Here is a 27,440-nt window from a genome sequence, read left to right as displayed (position 1 = left end):
CATGTATAAAGAAGGAAAGGAAGAAGTATAAAGAAGGAAAGAAAGAAGGAAGCACAAAGGAAAGGAAGAAGTATAAAGAAGAAAGGGAAGAAGGAAGTATAAAGTAGGAAAGACAAGGAAGCATGAATAAAGAAGTATAAAGGAGGAAGAAGGAAAGGAAGAAGAAGTATAAAGAAGGGAAGAAAAAAAAGGAAGAATAAAGAAGGAAAGGAAGAAGGAAGCACGTATAAAGAAGGAAAGAAACCTGATTGGTTATTGATCAGTTTGTTTCACAGGATGATGTCAGGTGGTTCCGCCCCCACAGAAGTAGAATTTCCTGTAAATGGATCTGTATTTGTGAGCATTGTTATGTATAAATAAAGTTTTGTATAACAAATGTTACCATGTAATTTATTCTAAAAACAATAAAGTTACATTTCATTTGAAAGACAGACAGTAAAAAATGCTGTAGTCTCCACCCACACGACAATTGTCCAATCAGAGGTCAGCACCAGCAGTGATGTCACAGATTACGGCTGTGAGGAGGCGTGGTGTCGTTGAATGTGTCTGAGCAGCAGCTGTCGATCAGGACTGGAGTAGTCACATCGTCGGCATGGAAACGCCTCACCTGTGTGATGACGGCGAGCGTGAAGGTCCAAACTCTTCTTCTGGATACTGAGAGAGAAGAAGAGCTGTTACTATGGCAACCGCAGCAATAGTGTATGTGTGTGTGTATGTGTGTGTGTGTGTATGTGTATGAGTGTGTGTGAATGTGTGTGCGTCATCAAACCTCTAACGTGTAAATTCATTCACTTTCTAGACAGACGGGCGTCCTGTAGGCGTCACGCAGACACTGCACACACGTTGTTGCACAAACACCTATGTGACGGGTGCGTGTCATGTGAACTACGCCTCAAATATGTGACATGAAGACCACGCGTGACTGTTAATGAGTGTACAGACACACACTGTGTAGTGTTTGTGGAAATCAAACAGCGAGGGGTCGTTTGTGCCATGTGTGAACGCAGCGTACGCCTGTGAGCAAGCTCGTCTCAATGTACAAATAATTATTTACTTTATGATGACGACTTTTGAGTTTAACAGCTGCTTCACTTCACAATTCAAGCAGTCCATGTCAGACCAGTCACCAGACCTCAGTTTTGACAGGGGCATACAAAATGCATGGGAGGGCACAATTATTAGCCTACGTATTCTTTATCATCCTATACTCTATTCATGCAGCATGTAATCATCACATTAAACATAACCAACAGCAATATGACCAGGTATAGCAACAACCAGCGCGTCATTTGTAAATCATAAGGTGCCGGAACACAAAGTATTATATATATAATGTGTGCACGTGTGACTGAAATAGCCTAAACTGTCACGTCGCTCTCTCTTGGTAATACATGGACTGCTTGAATTGTGAAGTGAAGCAGCTGTTAAACTCAAAATTTCTTCATCATAAATAAATCATTATTTGTACATTGAGATGAGCGTGCTCACAGGCGTACGCTGTGTTCACACATGGCACGAACGACCCCCTCGGGTGACGGGTGACACTTATCACCCGTCACCCTTCATTATTTGGTGTACTCGCAATACGCATGTCTGTTCGCACAGGTATCGCACACATGTTTTTCAGTCTATATGCAGCGTAGGCGACGTGGTTAAGGTGTTTTAGTATAGTGTGCTGGCATAAAATGTCCCTGATAGTGTGTGTGTGTGTGCGTGTGTGTTACCTGCTGTAGTCACACAGCTCACACCTGTACGGTTTCTCTTTACTGTGAGTTCTCTGGTGTCTGAGCAGAGAACTGAGGTCGATGGAGGCGTAAGAACAGACAGTGCATTTGTATGGTTTCTCCCCTATACACACACACACACACACACACACAAACACAAATAAAACATTTAGAATATACAAACCTTCAAACTTTCAGGTCAAAACATTTACATTAAAAACAAAATAACGCGTCAACAACAAATCTATGGATCACACCAAGCCTCTAATGACAGAGACATCATGACTTCATCAGGACAGGCCGAGGTAACGCTACCCTCTGCTGGACACTGCAGAGGCGGAGCTTATCACCTCTGACTATAAACTATAAATACGTCAGATCTTAATACACAAACCACATGTTTGAATTCTGAATGACTCAAATGATCTTAAAACTTTGTTCCAGGACACAGAGAAATATTTATGTCAGGTTTATATTTCTTTTCTCTGCTGCTATCTTCCGGCCAAATGCATTCTGCCAAGTACGCTCAAGTCACCCGATGCATGCTGGGTAAAACGGGTGGAGCTAGAACAATTCCCAGTGTGAGAACTGTACTCGCGTAAATGAGAATTTGTTCGCTACCTTTGTAAGTGTATCTAGATACTAGTTACCTGTGTGCTACGTGTGTGTGTCCTACGTGTGTGTGTTACCTGTGTGTGTCCTCAGGTGTTGCCGCAGTGACGCCTTCAGTCTACTGCTGTATGAACAGTGTGGACAGATGAAGGGTTTTTCACTGCTGTGGACGCCCATGTGACGCCTCAGAGTCAGCTGAGACGAGAACTTCCTGTCAAGAACAAAAATGTCACAGTTACGTAACAGGAAACTCACCTGGATGAACAGCGTTACCTGAGGAATAGTAGGTAATGACCTCTGACACAGTGTGCAGCAGAAACCCAACCGCTCCACCTTTTCTTCCTCTTTATTTATCTTCTTCCCCCTCCTCGTCTTGTGGCCGTGGCTCTGCAGTAAAGTGTGCTGAGGTCCGCTGCCCGCAAGAACGGTGGCATCTGATTGGCTGTCAGGTGTTTGTCACACAAAAACAAAGCTGTGTCCATCATGTTTTTGTCCGTTGTCTTTTCAAGTTCTTATTTCATATTCTTCCCTAAAGAACTGCCTGCTCATTTGCACAAATTCTCATTGTCTCTTCATGAGGTCCTTTATGCCATTCTTTAATTATTGCACTATTTTCTCTCACTTTTGTACATTTTACATTTTATGTTTAAAATACTTTTTTGTATTGTATTGCTGCTATGTTAAAACAATTTCCCCTCGGGATGAATAAAGTATTTCTATTCTTTTCTATTCTAATCCGTGTGCTGTCAATAAATAACTTTTTGTCATACAATATGTGTTCTTTTGTCATCTGCGTGCTGTAAATTAAGTAATTTCGTCATCTGTGTGCTGTCAAGGTTCTTTTGTCATCTGTGTGCTGTCAATAAAGTTCTTATTTCATCTGCATGCTATCAATAAAGTCATTTTGTCATCTGTGTGCTGTCAATAAAGTTCTTTTGTCATCTGTGTGCTGTCAATAAAGTTCTTATTTCATCTGTGTGCTGTCAATAAAGTAATTTTGTCATCTGTGTGCTGTCAATAAAGTCATTTTGTCATCTGTGTACTGTCTGTCAATCAATAAAGTTCTTTTGTCATCTGTGTGCTGTCAATAAAGTTCTTATTTCATCTGTGTGCTGTCAATAAAGTCATTTTGTCATCTGTGTGCTGTCAATAAAGAACCTTTTTATCATATGTGTGCTGTCAATAAAGTTATTTTGTCATCTGTGTGCTATCAATAAGGTTCTTATTTCATCTGTGTGCTGTCAATAAAGTTTCTTTGAGTGTGTTGTCAATAAAGTAACAACGTCATCAGAAAGCAGGTTCAACAAACTCTGAGTTCAAACTGTGGAACAGCTGGATCAGCGTTAGTTCAGTCAGCTGTGTGTGTGTGTTACTACGATTCACCATGGCAACGGGTAAACAAAGAGCACAGCCTCCATTTGAATCAAATTGAGCAGAAATATGAACGCATGATATTTATGTGAATAAATGAACATGTAATTCACTTGTTCATATTAAAGTCACATCATTACTTTGACAGGTGACTGTGCTCTGATACGACTGTGCTGCTTCAGGCTCAGCAGGAGGTTCACCGAGTCTGTTGCCATGGTAACTGACTCAGAGTTCAACTGAACTCATCTCAGGATTAACCAACTCACAGTCTGTTGCCATGGAGTTTTCACTAAAGCTGCTTTCTCAAACAGCCCCTGGTGTCTCTACCTGAATGTTTGGTCCACCTTCTTCCCTTCAGCTCGTCCATTCAGCAGGCCCCTCCCTCTGTCTGCTGGAATCAAACATCATCACTATGGTTACTGATTGTTGATTATTGATCAGGTGACCCTGCCCTCACCTGCTGTGACCAAGCTGCTCCCTCTTGTTGGTCCCTCACTCCGCCTCCTCTTCCTGCTCCTCCCCCTTCTCATGCAGTGGCTCCTCCAGTGTGGCTCTAGCTCCGCCCAGCTGTGGGCGGTCCAGCTGCAGCAGATGCAGCCAAAACCGCCCGTCGCTCTGTGCGAACGCGTGTGAATGTCCAGCAGGTGGCGCGATGCCAGCGTCGCAGGACACAGGCGGCATGGCAGCCGCCGTCTGCCAGAAGAAGCCCTCCTCTGTGTCTGGGGCAGGTGGGTGGAGTCTTCAGGGGGCTGGGCGGGGCTGGAGGAGGAGAGATTAGGCGGAGGAGGAGGTGGGGGCGGCGGCCTGGTGGAGGAGATGCGACACAGTCCTAGAGTCATGAGGTGGGCGGACTGAGCCATCTCCTCCTGTGTGGAGGCAGAGTCAATTCGACAGGACAGGTCCATGGACGTCCCCTTCAGACAGAAGATGGACTCTTCCCCCTCAAACAGCGTGCTGACCTCACAGGTATGAGCAACCTGCAGCCCCGCCTCCGTGCTGATGTCACAGGTGGGCGGGCTCATGTTGTCTAACATGTTGTAGAGCAGGAAGTCCTCGTCGTCGCTGGGCTTTGACTCACCTTTCAGATCCAGCTGATATGGCGACGTCCCCTGCTGGACCCTCATCTCAGCTCCATTGTCCGGCCCCTCAACATCATTGGCTCCGCCCACATAGGTGAGGGCGGGGGCGCGGTGTGTGAGCACCAGGTGGCTGTCGATGGCGCTCTTGAGGCCGCAGGTGAACTGACAGAGTTTACAGCGGAACAGCTCCACCAGGAAGGACTCCACCAGAGGCCCCGCCCCCTCCGCCAAACCCTCCACCTCCTCACAATAAAGACTGGAGCTCACAGCCCCGCCCACCAGCTGCAGCGTCACAGGGCTGATGTCATGGTAGCACTGCAGCAACGATGACATCAGCGCAGAGAGATCTGATGACGTCATAGAAACAGCTGTGAAACAAACAACAGAGACAAACTGTGTGTGATTAAAGGCTTCACCAGCAGAGGTCACTTTAACCGTGAAGCCGTGAAGCATGTGACACATGCCGTTTCTCAATATCCATACTTGTAGAATAGAATAGAATAGAAACACTTTATTCATCCCCAAGGGGAAATTGTTTTAACATAGCAGCAATACAATACAAAAAAAATATTATAAACATAAAATGCAAAATGTGCAACAGTGGGAAAAAAATAGTGCAATAATAAAGGAATGGCATAAAAGAGTGCAATGGCATACCGGATCTCATGGAGAGACAATGTGCATTTGTGCAAATGAGCAGTCAGTTTTGGTTTTCTTTGTTTTTTACAGAGAATTATTGTAAGTCCTGATGGCTGATGGCAGGAATGACTTCCTGAATCTGTCCTTGTGACAACAGAGCTGTCTGAATCTCTTGTAGAATGTGCTCTCCTGGGCCTGGAAGATGTGGTGGAGAGGATGATTGGGGTTATCCATGATGATCCACCACCGTTAGCACGGTGTCCTGTTTTCAGCCAATGATGGAGCCAGCCTTCTTTATCAGTTTGTTGAGTTTGTTAGTTTCACCGGCTCCAATGCTGATCCCCCAGCACACCACAGCAAAGAACAGTGCGCTGGCCACAACAGACTGGTAAAATAACTCCAACATCTCGCTGCATACATCAAAGGATCGTAGCCTCCTCAGAAAGAAGAGCCTGCTCATCCCCTTCCTGTACACAGCACTGGTGTTAGCCTTCCAGTCCAGTCTGTTGTTCAGCCTCACACCGAGGAATTTGTATTACTCCACCATCTCAATGACTTCCCCCAGTACCCTCAAAGGTTGTGGAGCTGTCCTCTTCGTCCTGAAGTCCACCACCATCTCCTTGGTCTTGGTCACATTCAGAATCAGGTGGTTCTCACTGGCCCACTTCACAAAGTCAGCTACCACTGTCCTGTACTCCCCCTCCTGTCCATCCCTTATACACCCCACCACCGCAGAGACATCGGAGAACTTCTGCAAGTGGCATGACAGAGTCATATTTAAAGTCTGAGGTGTATATGGTGAACAGGAAGGGGGACAGCAAAGTTCCCTATGGGGCTCCTACATCACTAACCACCACATCAGACAAACCACAACCCAGTTGGACAAACTGTGGTCTGCCTGTCAGGTAGTCAGTGATCCAGGAGATGGTGGTTGTGTTCACCCCCACCGCCTGCAACTTCTCTCCCAGTAACAGTGGCTGGATGGTGTTAAAAGCACTGGAAAAATCAAATTAAGTGATTCTCACAGTGCCTCCAGCACCATCCAGGTGAGACTGAGCTCGATGCAGCAGACAGATGAGGGCGTCATCTATCCCCAAATTGGACTGATAAGCAAATTGAAGCGGGTCCAGTGAGGACTTTACCTGCGGTCTGAGGTGGGCCAAGACCAGCCGCCCTAGCACCTTCATCACATGGGTGTCTTTGCTCTGCCTCAGCTTCTCCTTAAGGTCACGCTATACCTTCCTCAGCTCCTCCTGGTCCCTTTGTCTGAAGGCCTCTTTCTTTTTGTTGAGGAGAGTCTTCAGATCTCTGGTAATCCAAGGTTTGTTGTTGGGAAAGCAATGGACAGTCCAGGCAGGGAGAACCGTGTGTTCACAGAACCTGATGTAATCTGTGATGCAGTCTCTCATGGAGTTGATGTCCTCCCCATGTGGCAAGCAGAGCGCATCCCAATCAGTAGACTCAAAGCAGTCCTGCAGAGGGGCTTCCGGTTTGACGCATGGAGTAGTCGGACGCACGTGAGATCGCTCTCCCAGACAAATCGCAATTTAACCCCAAGTTTACATTTAATTCAGTTTTGGCTGAAAATAAAGATAGATGGATTGGGGAAGATCACTTAGAAGCCAAAAAGTCGACGATAAGGAGCCCGCAAAGCAGAAAAACACGTCGACTGCCAGAGACAGCAGCGGTAAAGTCGATCCGACCGTCATGGCGCCAGCAGACATAATTCAGGCGATTAACGACCTCAAAACTGACCTACGAGGCGATAACAACACTTTGCGACAATAATTCAGTCATCTCGGACAAGAAATAAATGATAAACTGGACACACTCGGAGCAGAAGTTCACGGCTTAGCGGACCGGGTGGACGAGGCGGAGACCAGGGTGGAGACGGTTGAAAGATGGGCTGCTGAAGCGACCGAGGCTCTGAGCTCTTGCCTGAAACAGCAAAAAGCGCTGCGACTTAAATTAAACGATCTAGAGTCACACTCCAGACGCAATAACATCCGCATCTTCGGAGTGGCAGAAGGAGAAGAGGGAGAAGACTCGGTGCCGGAGTTTGTCGAGGCGCTCCTCCGAAGCAAGTTGCCGATCCCGGCTGACATGGAGTTAAATATTCAGCGCGCACACAGATCTGGACCTCGGAGGTCCGCTCCCGACAAACCCCCGAGAGCATTCATATTACATTTCCAGGAATTCGCAACCAAAGAATTGGTTTTGAAGGAGGCATGGAATAAAACAAAGAAGGAAAAGATCCAGCTGAATAATAAGACCATTTATTTCGATCACGATTACACTGCGGAGGTGATCAAGAAACGTAAAGAGTATAACGGGATCAAAAAGGCTCTGAAAGTGAAAGGAGTTCGCTTCCAAACACCATATGTGAACATGCGCATCCACTGGGAGACAGGAGCCCGATTTTATAACAGCGCAGAGGAGGCGAGAGTGGAGCTGAGGAGACGAGGAATCACAGTGGAGGAGGCGACGTCGACCGAAGGTGAGACTGACTGGGGAACGCACCTGGGAAAGCTGCTGGGTTCATGGCAGAAGGTACCGGGTCGTTATGAGGCTGAGGACGACGTTGCCCAGAGAGCACGATCTAAGCTTCAGGGTTTCCAGAGTGATCACACCGATGCTCAGAAAGATGATCCCCAGCGCAAGGGAGGTAAAATGAAGAAATAGAATTCATCACTGTCACTACGAGTCTGGAACACAAGATTTGAACTGGACTCATTTCTGGCTTCATTTAGGGTATAATAACAATAACTGTCTGGGAGTGTCGAAATAGTTTACGTTGGATTTTAGGATGGAAAGGTTTGGCCTAGCCACCCTACACTTAGGGCCCTGTCTTAGTGATAGGATCTACCCTCGACCCACCAACGGGGTCTTGGTGAGGTGTTTTTCACTGTGTTCAGTTGACACTGTTCTGTCTTTGTTATTGTTTGTGTTATCAGGGGTTTACGCTACTACAAAATAATTCACATTTTTCTATGTTTAAGTGATGTCACAGAATTTGAAAATTGCTTCTCTGAATGTTAATGGCTTGAGTAACCCGGTCAAGAGGAGTAGGGTCCTAGCAAAAATTAGGAAAGATAAGTCCCAAGTGGTATTTTTACAAGAGACACACATGTCAAAACCGGAACATGAGAAGCTAAGAAAGTTTGGGTACACCAACACATATTATAGTTCATGTAAAAATAGTAGGAGGAGATGGGTTGTAATAATGATATCTAATTCTTTAAACTTTGAGCTGCTTGGAGAAAAAAGAGATGATGAAGGTAGATATATAATTATTAAGGGCAGGATTGACAGTGTTTTGGTCACATTTGTGAACGTTTATGCTCCTCCAGAGAGGGACAGATCCTTTTTTAGGAAACTATTTGATTTAATTATTTCTGAGAGTGAGGGAATCCTGGTCTGTTCGGGAGATTGGAATACAATTTTGAACCATCGACTAGACACGACAAGCACAAGCAGACTTGGATCCTCAAAATCAAAAGACCTAAAAATCCTCATAAGAGAGGTAGGCTTGTTTGATGTCTGGAGAAGTATTCATACAAGTGATAGGGAATTTACCCACTATTCAGCCACACATAAAGTACACTCTAGGCTAGACTTTTTCCTGATGAATAGCATTGATAGACACAGGGTACAAGAGTGCACAATTGGAACGGCAGATATATCAGATCACAGCATGGTTTACCTTAGTTTACATTTAAACAGCAAGCCAAGGAATACACTATGGAGGCTGAATTTAGGAATTTTGAATAATAAATCCACAGTGGAAGACATTACAAAAGAAATTGGTGAATGTATAAACGATAATAAGGACGACCAGGTCGACCCAACTATTCTTTGGGACACAATCAAAGCAGTTATGAGAGGGAAGCTAATATCACGGACAGCTCACCTAAGGAAAATCTGGAGATCAAAATATGATCAATTAGAGGAGGAATTGGAAAACCTAGAGAAACAACAACCCAAAAATGTCAATAAAGATATAATAGGTAACCAGATTAAAGAAAAGAGGAAACAAATTGAGAACTTAATTAACAATGAAATAGAAAATAAACTGAGATCCGTGAAGCAAACTTTCTATGAATCAGGCCCAAGGGCCGCACGAATATTGGCGAGGCACCTTAGGACGCAACTAATAACAAATTCAATTAATAAGATTAGGGACCCCTCAACAAATACATTGAAATATGACCCAGAAGAAATCCATACAATCTTTAAAAACTACTATGAGACCTTGTATTCACAGCCTGAGAAAGTTGACGATGAGAAAATCAAGCAATTCCTGATCTCATTGGACCTCCCCTCAATAGGCTTAGAGCAAAATGGATATTTGACTGCCCCTATTACAAAAGATGAATTGGATAAAGCCATAGGTAGACTGGCGACTAATAAGAGCCCTGGAAGTGACGGCTACCCAAATGAATGGTACAAAAAGTTCAAAGAAGCCCTTGCTCCGGTACTATTAGAATCATTTAATTGGACGCTTGAGAAGGCGATAGCCCCTCCTTCCTGGAGAGATGCTGTGATATCTGTCATTCCGAAAGAGGGGAAAAATAAAGAATACTGCGAGTCATACCGCCCAATATCTATTCTGAACGTAGATTATAAACTGTTTACATGCATTATCACTAAAAGACTGGAACGTTTTTTGCCTGACTTGATACACGAGGACCAGACAGGTTTTGTAAAGGGACGGCAAACAGAGGACAACATCAGGCGCACACTTCATATTATAGAACATGTTAATAAACACCATACAAGCGCTGCACTGATCAGCTTAGATGCTGAAAAAGCGTTTGATAGGGTCAGCTGGGCTTTCTTGTATAAAGTACTGGAAAGGATGGGATTCAATGATAAATTCATAAATTGTATAAAGGCATTGTATACTGACCCATTAGCCAGAGTTAAAATTAACGGGCATCTGACGGGCACTTTTAAACTCTACAGAGGGACACGACAAGGTTGTTGTGCTAGTCCTGCCCTCTTCGCAATTTTCATAGAGCCACTTGCTCAACTAATCAGACAAGAAGATAAGTTGACAGGAATCACGATGGCAGGAGACGAACACAAAATAGGACTATTTGCTGACGATATAATTACCTTTCTTCAAGATCCAAACACAACGTTTACCATATTATTAAAGATAATGGAAGAATATGGATTGATGTCGGGTTATAAATTGAATATGTCAAAAACTCAGGTTTTATCCTTTAATTTCAAGCCAAAAGAAGAAATCAGCAAGAGATATAATTTAAATTGGAATTCTAAGTCAATAAAATACTTAGGAGTGATAATAACTCAGGAATATGACTCAATTTATGAGACAAATTACAGGCTAATTAACGATAAAATTCAAAAAGATGTAGCAAAGTGGTCATTGTTAGTGATGGATTTCAGCTCAAGAACTGAGGTGATCAAGATGAATCTTTTACCCAGGTTGCTGTACCTTTTTTTGTCTCTCCCAGTTAAAGTACCAGATTCTCAATTCTCAGCATGGGACAAGCTAATTTCCAGGTTCATCTGGGCAGGTGCCAGACCTAGGATACGATTCAAGACCCTTCAACTAGACAAAGAAAATGGAGGATTGGCATTGCCAAGTCTCAGAGATTATTACTATGCTGCACAGTTAAGATATGTTGTCTATTGGTGCTCTTCGTGTTATCAAGCCAGATGGAAGGACATTGAGATGAACTTGGGTCGGGCCCCCCCACAGTCAATGTTAGGTGGAAAAGATCATATGGATCTTAAGGTTGAAAACTCAATTTTGAGAGGATCGTTCGAAATATGGTATGACGTCGTTAAAAAATTCAAGTTAACAGGTGACTGTAAGCTGTTGATCTGGCCTTCTCACACCAGGTTCAGACCAGGTGTGATAGACAAAACCTTTAAAAAGTGGAGGGACAGAGGAATAACAGCTATATGTACACTCATTGATAAGCAACATTTTAAATCATTTGGTCAACTTAGGGTTGAGTTTGGATTGGACAACAGAGATTTTTACAGATTTCTTCAATTAAGACACTTATATGAGACAGAGATCAAGAAGGACCTCTCATTGGAAGGGAATGATGTGATTGAGGTGTTGACAGGTGCATATAAAAAAACTCCTTCAAAAATAGTCTCTAAACTGTATAGAGGTTTAATGAAACAACAAGGAAGGAATACATTGTATATAAAAGAGAAATGGGAAAAAGAGTTTAACATTGGGCTGTCTGAGAGTGACTGGCATTCCATTTACAAGACCCAACACACATCCACAAGTTCAAAGAGATGGAGGGAGTTTGGTTGGAAGAACATAACACGTTTTTTTATTACACCACAAATTAAACATAAACAATTGGGTCAACAACAATTCTGTTGGAGACAATGTGGGCAATTGAATGCCAGTCACTCTCATATATTCTGGTCCTGTATGAAAATACGATCATTTTGGGACGGGGTTCTGAGGATCGTGGGGGAAATCTTTGGTTATAATATCCCTGATGACATCAGGCATATGTACCTGGGACTGATACCAGATGGGGTAATAGCTAAAAATGATGTGTATCTGTTTAAGATCCTATCCCTTGCGGCTAAGAAAGCCATTACAAGAAGTTGGCTGAAAACTGAACCACCTGGACTGAGCCACTGGCTAGATATTGTTGAAGAAATTCGATCAATGGAGCAAATGACCTATAGACTACGGATGAAATCAGAGTTATGTACTGCAAGATGGACAAAATGGCATCTTTATGCAAGATAGTAGTGTCTACCCCCTGTATTTGTGTTTTGTTCTTGTTTTAGGGCAGCCTGTGGCCAAGGGGAAAGGGAACTTGACTTGTAACCGGAGGGTCGCCGGTTCAAATCCCCACCAAAAAAAGGGCTGGGGTACCCCTGAGCAAGGTACCCAACCCCCAATGCTCCCCGGGCGCCACTCAGTGTGGCAGCCCACTGCTCCTAATTCTAGGATGGGTCAAAATGCAGAGGAATACTTTCCCTAAGGGGATTAATAAAAACTAACTTTAAACTTTATTGAATGAAAAATAAAGTTAAAAAAAAAAAAAGCAGTCCTGCAGAGCCATGTCAGCCACCTGTGTACTCCTTCTCACTGACTGGGTGGCAACAGGAAGCCTCTTCACTACAGGGACATACCTGGGAGTCAGCTGGACCAGGTTGTGATCAGACAAGCCAAGAGTGGGAAGGGCAGTGGCTGTGTATGCATCCCTAGCATTTGCATACAAAAGGTCATTTGTTTTATTGTCTCTGGTGGGGCAGTCGACATATTGGTGGAAGGTTGGTAAAACAGAGTCCAGGTTGGTGTGGTTAAAATCCCCAGTGATAGTGATAAATGCAGTGGGATGCTGTGTCTGTAATCTGGACACAGCAGATTAGACACCGTCTACTGCTGCCGCTGCATCAGCTGAGGGAGGGATGTAGACAGCCACAACAATCACGGAGTAGTATTTCCTGGGGAGGTAGTACGGGCGCATTCCCACAGCCAAAAGTTCCATGTCCGGGCTACACAAATGCTCCTTCTCACAAACATGTCTGGGGTGACACCACTTCTCATTCACGTATACAGCAACGCCACCCCCTTTCTTCTTGCCGCTCAGAGCAGCATCTCTGTCCACCTGCACAGTCTTAAAGCCCGGTACTGCCATGCTGTGCTCGGTGAAGTGTGGGTGCAAGTTTTCCCCTCTCAGCACCACACAGACTGAGAAACCAACTCTGGTAATTGGTGACTCCATCCTGAGGAACGTGAAAATATCGACGCCAGCGACCACAGTCAGGTGTTTTCCCGGGGCCAGAGCGGGCGACATAGAGTCTTATCTGAAACTGCTGGCTACAGATAATCGTAAATTCAGTAAAGTTATTATTCACGTCGGCAGTAATGACACCCGATTACGCCAATCGGAGGTCACTAAAGTTAATGTTAAGTCTGTGTGTAGGTATGCACAATCTATGTCTGACAGCGTAATCTTCTCTGGTCCTTTGCCCAATGTAACCAGTGATGACATGTATAGCCGCATGTCGTCATTCAATCGCTGGCTGTCGAGGTGGTGTCCAGAAAACAGCATTGGGTTTTTAGATAACTGGCAAAACTTCTGGGGGAAACCTGGTCTCATGAGGAGAGACGGCGTCCATCCCACTTTGGATGGAGCAGCTCTCTTATCTAGCAGCTTAGGGCATTTTATTAGAAACCCATGACAATCCAGAGTTGAGACCAGGACACAGAGTTGCAGTCTTTCATGCTTCTCTGTGCTTCTTTTCGAGCAGTCACCTATTAAAACCCCATAGAGACTGTGTCTGTCCCTCGACCTACTAAAGTAAAAACTAAAGTAAATAAAGTAAATAAACCAATAACAAACAGAAGAGGAGTTAGACATTCTAACTTAATAAAGATTAATACCAACAATAAAACAGAGTCAAATAATACCACTTTCAAATGTGGACTATTAAATATAAGGTCTCTCTCCTCAAAATCTGTTTTAATAAATGATCTTATCTCTGACAATTGTATTGATTTATTCTGTGTAACTGAAACTTGGTTACATGAAGACGATTACGTCAGTCTAAATGAATCAACTCCACCCACTCATGCTAATACCCATATTCCTAGAAGCTCAGGCCGAGGAGGAGGAGTAGCAGCCATTTTTAATACTAGATTATTAATCAATCCCAAGCCCAAACCAGGATATTCATCGTTCGAAAGCCTTATTCTTAATCTATCTCATCCTAGTTGTAAATCACAGAAACCAATTATAATAGTCACAGTTTATCGTCCACCTGCACCTTATTCAGAGTTCCTATCAGAGTTCTCTGAGTTCTTATCTGAGTTGGTGCTTAAAACAGATCAAATCATAATTGTAGGGGATTTCAACATCCATGTAGATGTTGACCGTGATAGTCTTAGCTGCGCATTTAACTCGCTGTTGGAATCAATAGGTTTTATTCAACACGTAAATGAACCAACTCATTGCCTTAATCACACCCTCGACCTTGTTTTAACTTATGGTATTGATATTGATAATTTAAACATAGTTCCTCAAAACCCTCTCCTTACTGATCATTATTTACTCACATTTAACTGTTCAATAATGAACTACAATAACATAAATAAGAAATACAGCTACAGCCGGTGCCTGTCTGATAATAATATTAATACATTCAAAGAGACAGTGCAACCTTTATTTAACTCGGTGCCATATGTCAGTACATCTGAAGGTACCTTTTGTGATTTTACTCCCGCCCTCATAGATAACCTTGTTGATAGTACAGCAGCCTCACTGCGTACTACATTAGATCGTGTTGCCCCTCTGAAAAGGAAAGTGGTGAATCAGATGAAACGAGCACCATGGTTTAACTCTGATACTCGTGCTCTTAAACAGACGTTACGTAGATTAGAAAGAAAATGGCGTTCCAGTAACCTAGAGGAACTTCATATAGCCTGGAAAGATGGTTTTGTAGCTTACAAAAAAGCCCTACACAAAGCTAGAGTTGCCTATTATTCTTCTCTAATTGAAGAAAATAAGAATAATCATAAATTTCTTTTCAGCACTGTAGCCAGGCTGACACAGAGCCACAGCTCCACTGAACCATCTATTCCTTTAACACTGAGCAGTGATGACTTTATGAACTTTTTTGTGAATAAAATAACATCAATTAGAAAAAAAATTGATCATTTCCTCCCTCATATTAGGACTGACTCATCTTCTAGCACAAGAGCTTTAGAAGCACCAGGTGCACAGTTAGACAGTTTCTCCCCTATAGATCTCCCTGAGTTAACATCATTAGTTTCATCATCTAAGCCGTCAACCTATCAGTTAGATCCTATCCCCACCAAACTGTTTAAAGATGTGTTTCCTTTAATTAACAACTCTATATTAACTCAAATTAATCTATCCTTATTAACTGGATATGTGCCCCAAACGTTTAAAGTAGCAGTTATTAAACCCCTTCTAAAAAAAGCGACCCTTGACCCAGATATTTTAGCTAATTACCGACCTATATCTAATCTTCACTTTGTCTCTAAAATCTTAGAAAAGGCAGTTGCCAATCAATTATGTGAATATCTGCGCATTAATGGCCTGTTTGAAGATTTTCAGTCAGGTTTTAGATTAAACCATAGCACAGAAACAGCACTAGTTAAAGTTAGTAATGATCTTCTCTTGGCGTCAGATAATGGTCTAGTTTCTTTACTTGTCCTGTTAGATCTTAGTGCTGCATTTGACACCATTGATCATGATATTCTACTGCAGAGATTGGAGCAGACTCTTGGTATCACAGGTGCTGCCCTCTGCTGGTTTAAATCATACTTATCTGATAGATTCCAGTTTGTTCACGTTAATGATAAAGCCTCACTACAAACAAAAGTTAATTGTGGAGTTCCACAAGGCTCAGTGCTTGGGCCTATACTTTTTACCTTATATATGCTTCCTCTAGGGAACATTATTAGAAAGCATAACATACATTTTCATTGTTATGCAGATGACACACAGCTATATCTATCGATGAGGCCGGATGAAATAAATCAGGTTGTTCAACTCCAGGAATGTCTCAGAGACATTAAGTCCTGGATGACCTGTAACTTTCTACTTTTAAACTCAGAAAAAACTGAGGTCATTATACTCGGCCCTAAACACCTCAGAGAAAAACTTTCTGACCACATTGTCACTTTAGATGACATCACCCTGGCTTCCAGTTCCACTGTGAGGAACCTTGGAGTTACTTTTGACCAGGAAATGTCTTTTGATTCACACATAAAACTAATTTCCAGAACAGCCTTCTTCCACCTGTGGAACATTATGAAAATTAGAAACATTCTGTCTTTACAGGATGCTGAAAAACTAGTTCATGCTTTTGTTACATCTAGATTAGATTACTGTAACTCCTTATTAGCAGGATGTTCTAACAAGTCTGTTAGAATCCTTCAGTTAATTCAAAATGCTGCAGCACGAGTTCTGACAGGAACTAGAAAGAGAGACCATATAACTCCAGTGTTAGCTTCTCTACACTGGCTCCCCATACAGTTTAGAATTCAATTTAAAATCCTCCTCCTCACGTACAAAGCACTTAATGGTCAGGCCCCTTCATACCTGAAAGACCTAGTCTTACCCTATCACCCTAATAGACCACTTAGGTCACAAAATACAGGTTTACTTGTGGTTCCCAGAGTCTGTAAGAGTAGAATGGGAGGCAGAGCCTTTAGCTACCAGGTCTCCTCTCCTGTGGAACCAGCTTCCAATGATAGTTCGGGAGGCGGACACTCTCTCTGTATTTAAAGTTAGACTTAAAACTTTCCTTTTTGATAAAGCTTATAGTTAGAGCTGGTTCAGGGAAACCTAAACCATCTCTTAGTTATGCTGCTATAGAACTAAACTGCTGGGGGATTTTCCTGTGGTACACGCACATTCACTCTCTCACACTCAGCATTATGACTTTTTATATGTCATTAACCTTGTCTCTTTCTCTCCCTAGTTTGTGTCTTTCCTTCCTTCCCTCCCTCTCTCTCTGTATTCTCATCATGCAGGTTGCAGGATCAAGATTCAGTTTCCGAGGCTACGCTCATCGTCACCATTATTATTATTTTGTAATTAAAAAGTCGATATCAGTAACTGTATAAACTTGTAACCTGATACAGTTGTTGTGTATCTGCTGCTGGTCTCCCTCTCTCTCTTCTGTCTCTCCCTCATCTCCCTCTTGTCCTTTCTCTCCCCCCATTTTCTGTCCCCCACCTCTCCACTGTCCCCCATTTTTCCTTTCACCCCAACCGGTCGAGGCAGATTACCGCACATCTCTGAGCCTGGTTCTGTCAGAGATTTCTTCCTGTTAAGAGGGAGTTTTTTCTCTCCACTGATGCCTAGTGCTTGCTCATTGTGTGAACTGTTGGGGTTCTCTGCTCTCTTTGATGTTGTCTATGTACAGTGCCTTGAGATAATGTATGTTATGATTTGGCGCTATACAAATAAAATTGAATTGAATTGAATTGAATGTCTCGGGGAAACACATGAGGTTGCTCTCCCTGAACACCCAGCTGGTCCTCATGTGCGCAGAGCTCATCCATTTTATTTCCCAGAGATCTCACATTCCCCGTGATTATTGCAGGTATGGCTGGTTTGTACCTCCTTCGCTTTGGCTCTCCCTTTGGCTCCAGCTCTGCAGCCCCGACACTTGCTCTGTCAGTTCCTTCGGACGTTCGGGCCGTGTTGTGATCAGGAGTGCCGGCTCCCTCAGCGCGATCAGCTGGTCGCATGTGTGAACAATGCCCCCTCTGCATTGTGCGTCCGTCTTGCCACCAAAAAGTAAAACCATATTTCCCCAAGTTAAAATAGTTCCCTGGTGTCCTAATGAACATGTCAGTGACATGCTTTAGTCAAAATACCATAAGGATAAAGCACCATAGCAGTTCAATAACCCTGCTAAACCAGCCCCTTTCAGAACGCTCTGTTTTGTGCGTAGTCCCTTTAAATGCAAATGAGACACATGCAAATACACGCCCACTTCTTCCAGGTTTCTGATTTGTCCTCTTTCCGGCGCTCACTCGCTCAGCTCCTGTTCCCTCAGCTCCATTTCGGTGTTGTTGCTAGGTCTTGATCCTTGTGTCAGATGTCTCTTCTTGTGACAGCACTCTCTGTGAAAATCAGTTAAAACGACTTAGGGACAGCACCGCTGATCGCCAGGGGCGAGTGGCAAGTTGCATAAACTGCCGCTGTATGTGACTGTATCAGACTGAGTCTGTGCTCCGGAGCTGGCAATCAGCGGTGGCTTAGGGACAGCACCGCTGATCGCCACAAAATGTGTGTGTTTGTACGTCAGTGAAATACGGTCGCTGACTAAATACGGCGACCGCTGGCCGCAGTCTGATGCGAAGTGGTGCGAACACATGTTTGCTGACTTTATCCGGCACATTAGCTTCATATATAAAATCCTCTGAGGCGGGAAGTTTGTGTAAAACACTGTGCTCCACTGTGCAGCCACCAACAGCACACTTGTCTCTCCGCGCTGACATAATACCGCTCTTCCTCCCTCGCCTGCACTCTCGCAGGGACAAGGTGGAGCTAAGGTGGAGCTCTCTAAGTAAACTTACTGGTGGGTGGTAACATTCGCAGTGAAATGCGCATGCTGCCGTCAAGCGCAGGGAATTCAACATTGTGTGTTTTATAGCCTATACTTACACTAAAGCGGACCACGAAAAAATTACTGAGTATTCTTTTTCCACACTTTGGCGACTGGTAGGGCCTCCCGAATATAAGTACTGAAATGGTTAAAAAGTTGATTTTGCATAATATGTCCCCTTTAAGCGTACTTGGGATGTCCATGTATCCCAGAATACATTTCGGCAGAACATAGCAGCAGATAATAGAAATATAAATCTGAAATAAATATTTTTCTGTGTCCCGGAACAAGGTTTTAACATCCTTTGAGGCGAGAAATTAGTAATTTAGAATTCAAACATGTGGTTTGTGTATTAAGATATGACGTATTAGTTTGGCATCGACGTTTGTCGGAGGTGATCAGCTCCGCCCCTGCGGACGCTCGGCGCTCACTGTGCTCACAGAGCAGCGTTACCTCGGCCTGTCCTGAAGAAATGATCCACTGGCTCAGACGTCGCTGTCATTAGATGCTTGGTGTGATCCATAGATTTGTTATTGACGTGTTATTTTGTTTTTAATGTAAATGTTTTGACCTCACAGTTTGAAAGCTGGTATATTATTAATGTTTGATTTATTTAAACTTTGAGTTTTAGATTTATATTAAAGTCGCAGTTATTGTATCTGTATTTAAATATAATATGTTAATATTAGATATGTAGAGTAGAGTAGAGTAGTAGTTGTGTTGTGGTTGACCAGAAGAGAGTCATAGAGGAAGTAAACGAGTTAATGCAACCCAGACGTGTCTCCGTGTGATTTCATATATAAGTAAGAGTATACTTTATTACATGGTGTCAGAAAACTAAAAAATTAAACAATTGAAGCCCCTGAACAGTCTGTGCTTCAAGGGAAATCTGGCAGAAAACTGGCGAACGTGGATTCAAAGGTTTGAATTCTATCTCATCGCGACGGGCATCGAAGAGAAGAGTGAGAAGGTGAAATGTGCGACATTCCTTCATGTTGCTGGAGATGAAGCGATAAAGGTATTTAATACCATGGACTTTGATGAAGATATGGATATCAACAAACTTAAGGATATGTTTAGAGACTGTGAGCCACGGAAGAACATCAACTATCTGAGACACGTGTTCTTTACCCAAGTCCAAGGGCCGAATGAGACGATTGATGCTTACGTGATGGACCTAAAGACCAAGGGAAAGGATTGTGAATTTGCGCAGCTGACAGATGAACTGATAAAAGGCTGCGTAGTCTGTGGCATAAACAATCAGTGTATCAAAAAAGTATTTTTAGGGTTCGAGCAACAAGGTTGCAAGTACCCTATTGAAACCGTAAGGATTATTCTTCCTCTTTTTACATGTCATTTAGCAGACGCTTTTATCCAAAGCGACTTACAATGGAATTGAGTACAATCAGCCAGGGGTGGAGTCGAACTTGCGACCATTGCGACCATGATGTCTTTCGCACACAGGGTACTGGTCTTAACCACTGAGCTACTCCACCCCACCCCTCTTCTTCTTCACCAAAGTAAATCGCGTTTTAGAGGCCCTGAACATGAAAACTCACCAATTTTTGTTTTGTGTACATGCACAAAACTTGGTACACACGTTCCTTAGGTAGGGACGGTCAAAAAAGTCAGCGGAGCCTAAGCTCTAAAACGAACAGGGAAGCCGCCATCTTGGATTGAAAGTTCATTTTTTGCCGATTTTGGCCATTTCGCACCAATGGTATGTGAACGAACTTGTCCTAGAGCTTTCATGGGATCACCTTTAAACTTAGTAAGGTCACTGTGGACAAGTTGAGGATCTAAAGTTATTGAAAACTTTTCTTAAAGTATCATGGCGTACGAGAAAGGGGCCGGCAAAGTTGGTGAAAATTTTAATTTTTCGCCACAATCAATGATGGGCCCTTGCGAAATTTACAGTTTTGCAAAAACTGTAAATTTCGATAACAGCGCCTCAACAAATACAACAAATACAACAAATACAACAAATACAACAAATACAACAAATTCACAATTTCGCTTATAACTTTTACAGAGTTCATCGTATCAAACTCAAAATCGGTGAAAACATTTAAAACACATGGTAGATGATGCGTGAATATGATAACAAATCGTTCAACGGTGTTGCCATGGCAACACTGCAAAGGATTCACTCAACTGAGTGGTTCGTTTGTGCAGTAACCATTTTTCGCCACATGATGGAGGCAGCTGCCTACAAATCTATAAAATCTAAGTTTTTCATGCTGCTCTAACAGGGATTGTTGTATCCACTTGAAACTTGACATGTGAGATCTCAGACCCGTCCAGAACATGTCTGTAAAGGATGACCTCCCTACAGGAAGTAGAACTCCCGAAACAGGAAGTAAAGTCTAACATTGTACAATCTTCACGAAACTTGATATATGAGTCAAGGGACCGTCCTTGAACACGTTTACGGACACACCTTTCATCAGAAAGTCGGCCATTTTAAACAGGAAGAGCCCTCTAACATACCACAGGGACACTGAAAATAGTCAAAGCTGAAAATAATTAAGACTGAAAATAACTAGTACCGCAAGCGGTGAATGAACGGGAGATGAGCTAGAGGACTCGCGCGGCGACGTGGGAACACGGAGACTCGCGAGCCCTCAAGCTCGAACCCGTTCATTACCGCTTGCGGTACTAGTTCATTATTATTATTTTATTTTTTTAAATATTCAAATTAATGTGTGTCTGAATGTGTCTGAATTAAATGACTTTTTCAACATGTTATGATTATATTTCCAGAAAGAATATAGTTATTTTTTGTGAAGCTGAGCTGGATTTTTCCATATGTCATTAAACGCATCAAAGCTCCGTGGACCTGCTCTAGTAGTATTGCTGGCCTTTCGTTGAAGCTGCCATTTCCTATTTGGTTATAACTTTGACTGACGTGTGTCGTCAGCCAATCAAAATTTGATATCATAGTGACAGAACGCCCCAGGCCCAGCGATGTGTCCGGCGCTAGCCCCTACTGTTGTCATCAACGTTTGAACCTTTGGCGGGTTTTGAAGTAAGCTATGGCCACTGCATTAACACCACCGATCGATCATGTTTCTGATCTCCTTCATGTGCACTTTTTATGGCGATCATTTGGAGAAAAGAAGGAAATTATCTCAAGAGAAAGACCTACACCGAAGAGGTACATAATTTCCGGTAGTTTGAGTGTTGAGGACGTGTTCCCCGCGTAGCTGACGCCTATGCTTATGTGTAAGCTTGTTTTTGTGTCATATAGTGGCTTGTGAAATTGCAGTTGCTGAGTGACATAACGGAAGATGTGGTGTTAATGATGCAGCAGCCTATAGATGTGCAGTGGTGTGCGTGTGCGCTATGGTTGTTGCAGATCAACCGTCTAGTGAATATAGTGCATAATAGTGTTTTGTATGTGGTTGTGTTTGTGCGTGTTTTTTTAAACAATGACACTGTGAGAAGAAGATGATGTCATGTTTATGGGATGTATAGAGATCAGACCAAGTGAGCAAACAGATGCAAAGTTTCAGCTGGAAACAGAGAACAACAACAGTAAGAAATGGACTCAAATGCTCAAATTAAACAACAGTGTGCTAACTTTAAAGCTTGATACAGGAGCAGAGTGCAACGTGCTGTCAGTGAGAGACTTTGAGAGAATCACACACAAGGATGCTGTAATACAGAAGTCAGGATGTAAGCTTGTTACTTACTCTGGCCACATGATAGCAACAAAGGGCAGGGCAAAGCTCAAGTGTGATTTCAAAGACAAGGAAAATGAGCTGGAATTCCAGATCATCACCTGCTATCCTTGGAAGAGAATCCTTCACAAAACTAGGTCTAATCAGAAGAGTGTACAGTGTAGATAAGAAAGACAATACTGACATTCTGTGCGAATATGAAGATGTGTTCACTGGTCTAGGGTGCGTGCCAGGACTGCACCACATCCAGCTCAATCCAGATGTCACTCCAGTCATTCACCCACCACGGAAAGTGCCAATAGCACTGAAGGACAGAATAAAGGCGGAACTGGATAGGATGGAGGATCTTGGAGTTATTGTAAAGCAGACTGAGCCCACAGACTGGGAGAACAGTATGGTCACTGTGGTAAAGCCCAACAAACTGAGAATCTGCATCGATCCCAAGATCTCAAGAAAGCTATAAAAAGGGAACACTATCCACTACGCACAGTTGAAGAGATCATCGCAGAGATGCCAAATGCAAGGGTTTTCTCTGTAGTGGACGCCAATCATGGCTTCTGGCAAGTACAGTTGGACGAGGAGAGTTCCAAGTTATGTACATTTAACACCCCATATGGACGTTACTGCTTCCTGCGACTTCCCTTTGGAGTGTCGTCAGCTCCAGAAGTGAGACTGGAAGGTTTGGAGGGAGTTATGAACATAGTGGATGATATATTAGTGTGGGGTGAAGACGAGGAACAGCATGACAGGAGACTGAGAGAGTTGATGGACAGGATCAGGAGTATCAAGCTGAAGTTAAACAAAGATGTAAGATCAGAAGGACAGAGATCACATACGTCGGCCACATTCTGTCTGCGGGGGGAATGAAACCAGACCAGGACAAGGTCAGAGCTATACAGGACATGCCTGAACCAGAAGACAAGGCAGGTTTTTAGGGATATTTCAGTATCTGGCAAAGTTTGTACCAAACTTCTCTGATGAGAGTGCGCCGCTCCGGAAACTCCTGGAGGGTGACGTAGCTTGGCATTGGGAGGCTGAACAGCAGAAAAGCTTTGAAAAGCTGAAGATCCTTGTGAGCAAAGCCCCAGTGCTCAGGTATTTTGATGGGAGAAAGGCTATAACACTGTCTGTCGATGCGAGCTCTGAAGGTCTAGGAGCAGTGTTAATTCAGGATGGACAGCCGGTGACCTATGGCTCAAGAGCGCTGACTGACTGTCAGAAGAGGTACGCTCAAATTGAAAAAGAACTTTTCGCGATTCTTTATGGGTGTGAGAAGTTCAAGCAATATGTTTATGGCAAGACAGTGCGTGTGGAAACAGACCACAAACCGTAAGAGACTGTGTTCAAGAAATCACTCCAGAAGGCTCCACCGAGACTCCAGAGGATGCTGATGTGCCTCCTACAAGCCTGGAAAGGAGCTCTACATCGCAAACACACGGAGTCGAGCTTACCTGAAAGAGAAACCAGAGCAACTCCTGGAGGATGAACTACAGGTCCATTTACTAACATCTCAACTACCAATCACAGAAGAGAAACTGAACATATTCAGAACACAAACAGCAGCTGATGACGAATTGCAGATGGTCATGGATATGGTCCAAGCAGGATGGTCAGCAGAAATACGACATGTACCAGCAGACATCAGAACATATTGGATATTCAAAGAGGAACTTACATGTTTTGATGGTCTACTCTTCAAGAACACACAACTTGTCGTTCCGAGTAGCTTGAGAGCAGACATGCTTGCGAGAGCTAATGAAGCTAATCTTGGAATTGTCAAATGTAAAGAAAGGCCGAGAGACATTATGTTTTGGCCCAACATGGCTAAGGAGATTGAAGATGTTGTAATGAAGTGTGCTGTCTGTAACACATTCAGGCGGAGCAACACTAAAGAGCCACTCATCTGCCATGACATCCCAGAGAGAGCCTGGGCAAAGGTTGGAATAGATCTGTTCTACTATGAGCAAGGTGATTATCTGCTGTGTGTGGACTACTATTCAAAGTATCCCGAAACTCACTGGGACGACCAGCCGACATGTGGTGACAGCCCTCAAATCGATGTTTGCAAGACATGGCATTCCAGACGAAGTCATGTCAGACAACGATCCACAATTCTCAAGTGCTGAGTTCAGGACATTCACAGAGAGCTGGGAGTTTGTACACACCACATCCAGCCCGGGATACCCCCAGTTGAATGGACAAAGTGAGCAAGCAATACAGACAGTAAAGAACTTACTGACGAAAGCACAAGAGAGACAGAGTGATCCTTACATTGCTCTGTTGGAATACAAGAACTCACCTTTGGATGGAGTGAAACTGTCTCCTGCCCAACTGCTCATGGGTCGAAGACTGAAAACTAAACTACCAACATCAGCATAGCTGCTCAAACAACAGCTGTATGACAATGTTCACCACAGCATCAAGGAGAGGCAGCTGAAACAAAAGCAGTACTTTGACAGAGGAGCAAGACGGTTACCGCTTCTGTTTGAAGGAAAGAAGGTGAGAGTAAGAGTCAAAGATAACTGGCAACCAGCAGTCGTCATGAGAAGACATGACAACCCCAGGTCAGTGATAGTCCAAACTCCAGATGGAAACACCTACAGGAGAAATCTGCGACAACTGCTGAAAACCAGAGAAATTACTTTTCCACAATCACGTTCTGTAGACGTGGAGGACTGTTATCCAGTCACCAGTACACTTGCAGAGACTGATAGGCCCATGCCATCACATGCACAGTCACAAGTGCAATCACCCGTGACATCAACACTGAAAGGGACTGTGACACCAACTGTGAACAGAGAAGAACCAGTTAAAAGGTCAAGGTGTGGCAGGCCAATTAGGAAACCAAAATGTTATTCTCAATGATAAGCAGCATTTAAGTATCTAGTGAGAGTCATTTAAAACTTTTGGTTAAGTTTGTTTGAAGTATTAATGAGTGTGGATGAAGCACTTCATATTTATTTTGGTTAATTAATTTTCAGAATTCAAGTTGAATATGCTTTGCCAATAAGGTGTAAAGTAACTTTTGGTTGAAATCAGAGGCTGCACAGTTTTGAAATTATATGAAATTAGAAAGTGCACTCATAACAGTATTTCATAGTGTTTTTATTGTATGTACTTCAAGGCATGTGTTAACTTTGTTAAACTGTGAAATGTTAAGTCAATGATTAGAAAATGATGAGTAAATTGAGTGTGGAGAATATGTTAAAGGAGACATATTATGCAAAATCAACTTTTTAATCATTTTAATACTTATATTTGTGACTCTGGAGGCCCGACCAGTCGCTAAAGTGTGGAAAAAGAATATTCAGTCCTTTTTTCGTGGTCCCCTTAGTGTAAGTATAGGCGATAAAACATGCGATGTTGAATTCACTGCGCATTATGATGGCAGCATGCGCATTTCACCGCGAATGTTACAACCCCACCAGTAAGTTTACGTCGAGAGCTCCACCTTAGCTCCACCTTGTCCCTATAAAATGCGAGAGTGCAGGCGAGGGAGGAAGAGCGGTATTATGTCAATGCGGAGATATATGAAGCTAATGTGCCGGATAAAGTCAGCAAACGTGTGTTTGTGTGTTCGCACCACTTCGCATCAGACTGCGGCCAGCGGTCGCCGTATTTAGTCAGTGACCGTATTTCTCCGACGTACAAACACACACATTGTAACTGACCATTCTGACACGTCCTAATTAAAAATATTGCTATGTTGACCAAAGCATGTCACAGACATGTTCATTAGGACACCAGGGAACTATTTTGGAGAAATAGGGTATAATATGTCTCCTTTAAAGGGGAAGATGTGATATGTGTGCATATATGACTCCTACCACTAGGTGGAGTATGTTGAGTTGTGTTGTGTTGTGGTTGACCTGAAGAGAGTTATAGAGGAAGTAAACCCAGATGCAACCCAGATGTGTCTCTGGGTTTCTGGGTGTCTCTGTTATTTCATATATAAGTAAGATTATACTTTATTACATATACTACTCTACAATGCTGTAATATATCTATTTTCCACAGTGGATTGCATATTTTAATAGAAATAAATTAATAAATGAAGTATTTAAAATGTTGGGTGGAGTGGCTCAGTGGTTAAGACCGGTACCCTGTGTGCGAAAGACATCATGGTCTGATTGTCCTCAATTCCATTGTAAGTCGCTTTGGATAAAAGCGTCTGCTAAATGACATGTAAAAATGTGAAAATAATAACAATAAAAATTAATTAAAATAAATTAAAAGTATTTGATATGTTCATTTATCAACACTGTAGGTGGCGCTAATGAGCCTGCAGCACCATTCAAACAGCAGAACAATACATACATACTTGTTTACTTGAGTATTGAGAAACGGCCACAGTCTCATGCGTGCACACAGACGGACATACCTGCTGTTTGTGCTCGTCTTCGTCTTCTTCTTCTTCAGTGTGAGCGGATGCACAGCTGCCCTCCATTGCCACCTGTCGGCGTCTTGTGCACATTGCATGACAACATGATGAGTTTGAAGTCGTATTCACGGCCGTTCTTCTCAATCCAATCCTCGTTCGTTCGTGAACGCAACTTCCCTACAAGCGAACCAAATGCAGGAAGCGGACTAGAACGCAGGGCATTGTGGGTAAACATACGCGCGCGTAGAACGAAGCCGGGAGAAACGGCGCTGGCCCTTTCTCAGTACTCAAGTAAACAAGTATGTACTTGTATACTTTAGTACTACTGTAGTACGAACTCCCAGTACACAGGTACGATGTCTGCAGCACGAACAGCAGCTACTTCCTTGTTCTACTGTTTGAATGGCGGGTGGCCAGTGCCTAAGCCTCATTACCGCCACCTAATGTTGATAAGTCAATATACCTTCATTAAATGCAGATATATTGTTATTATTCTCACTTTTTCAATATTTAACTTAATCTATTAATTCATTTTTATTAACATACACAGTACCATGTGGAAAATATAATAAAGCAGTATAGCGTATAAAATATATATATTTTGTTTATGTATTTAATTATAAATATATTTATATTTTAATATAAATATACACTGTATACACATATACTAATATATAACTAATGTATAGGTACATATTATATGTAAATACATTACCGTGTGACTTATAAATGATATAAATCTTGTTTTTGTGTCATTTAGTGGCTTGTGAAATTGCTGTTGCTGAGTGATATAACGGAAGATGTGGTGGTAATGATGCAGTAGCCTATAGATGCGCAG

At 42.9% G+C, this 27,440-nt stretch overlaps 1 protein-coding gene across 5 annotated transcripts; it reads right to left on the bottom strand.

The window, feature by feature from the left end:
* Positions 1–190: 190 nt before the first annotated feature.
* si:dkey-154p10.3 (zinc finger protein 513) lies at positions 191–27,005 on the bottom strand. 5 transcript variants are annotated; one of them, XM_044036020.1, is made up of 9 exons: positions 26,603–27,005; positions 17,545–17,710; positions 4,165–5,154; positions 4,035–4,098; positions 2,632–2,778; positions 2,414–2,547; positions 1,725–1,848; positions 463–654; positions 191–316 (listed from the first exon to the last, which is right to left on the bottom strand). In XM_044036020.1, exons 1-8 carry the CDS (start codon positions 26,693–26,695, stop codon positions 510–512), a joined length of 1,863 nt encoding a protein of 620 aa, XP_043891955.1. In that variant the 5' UTR covers positions 26,696–27,005; the 3' UTR covers positions 191–316; positions 463–509. The 5 variants fall into 5 exon arrangements, with proteins under 5 accessions (XP_043891955.1, XP_043891953.1, XP_043891956.1 ...); XM_044036018.1 differs by lacking the exon at positions 191–316 and having other exon boundaries at positions 374–654; XM_044036021.1 differs by lacking the exon at positions 191–316 and having other exon boundaries at positions 374–654; positions 4,035–4,095.
* Between the last annotated feature and the right edge of the window lie 435 nt (positions 27,006–27,440).

This window comes from Solea senegalensis, linkage group LG10 (genome assembly GCF_019176455.1).
Source record: "Solea senegalensis isolate Sse05_10M linkage group LG10, IFAPA_SoseM_1, whole genome shotgun sequence".
Taxonomy (NCBI): Eukaryota; Metazoa; Chordata; class Actinopteri; order Pleuronectiformes; family Soleidae; genus Solea; species Solea senegalensis.
Note: the sequence above shows the minus strand (reverse complement) of the source record. Positions and strands in the feature narration are given on the sequence as shown.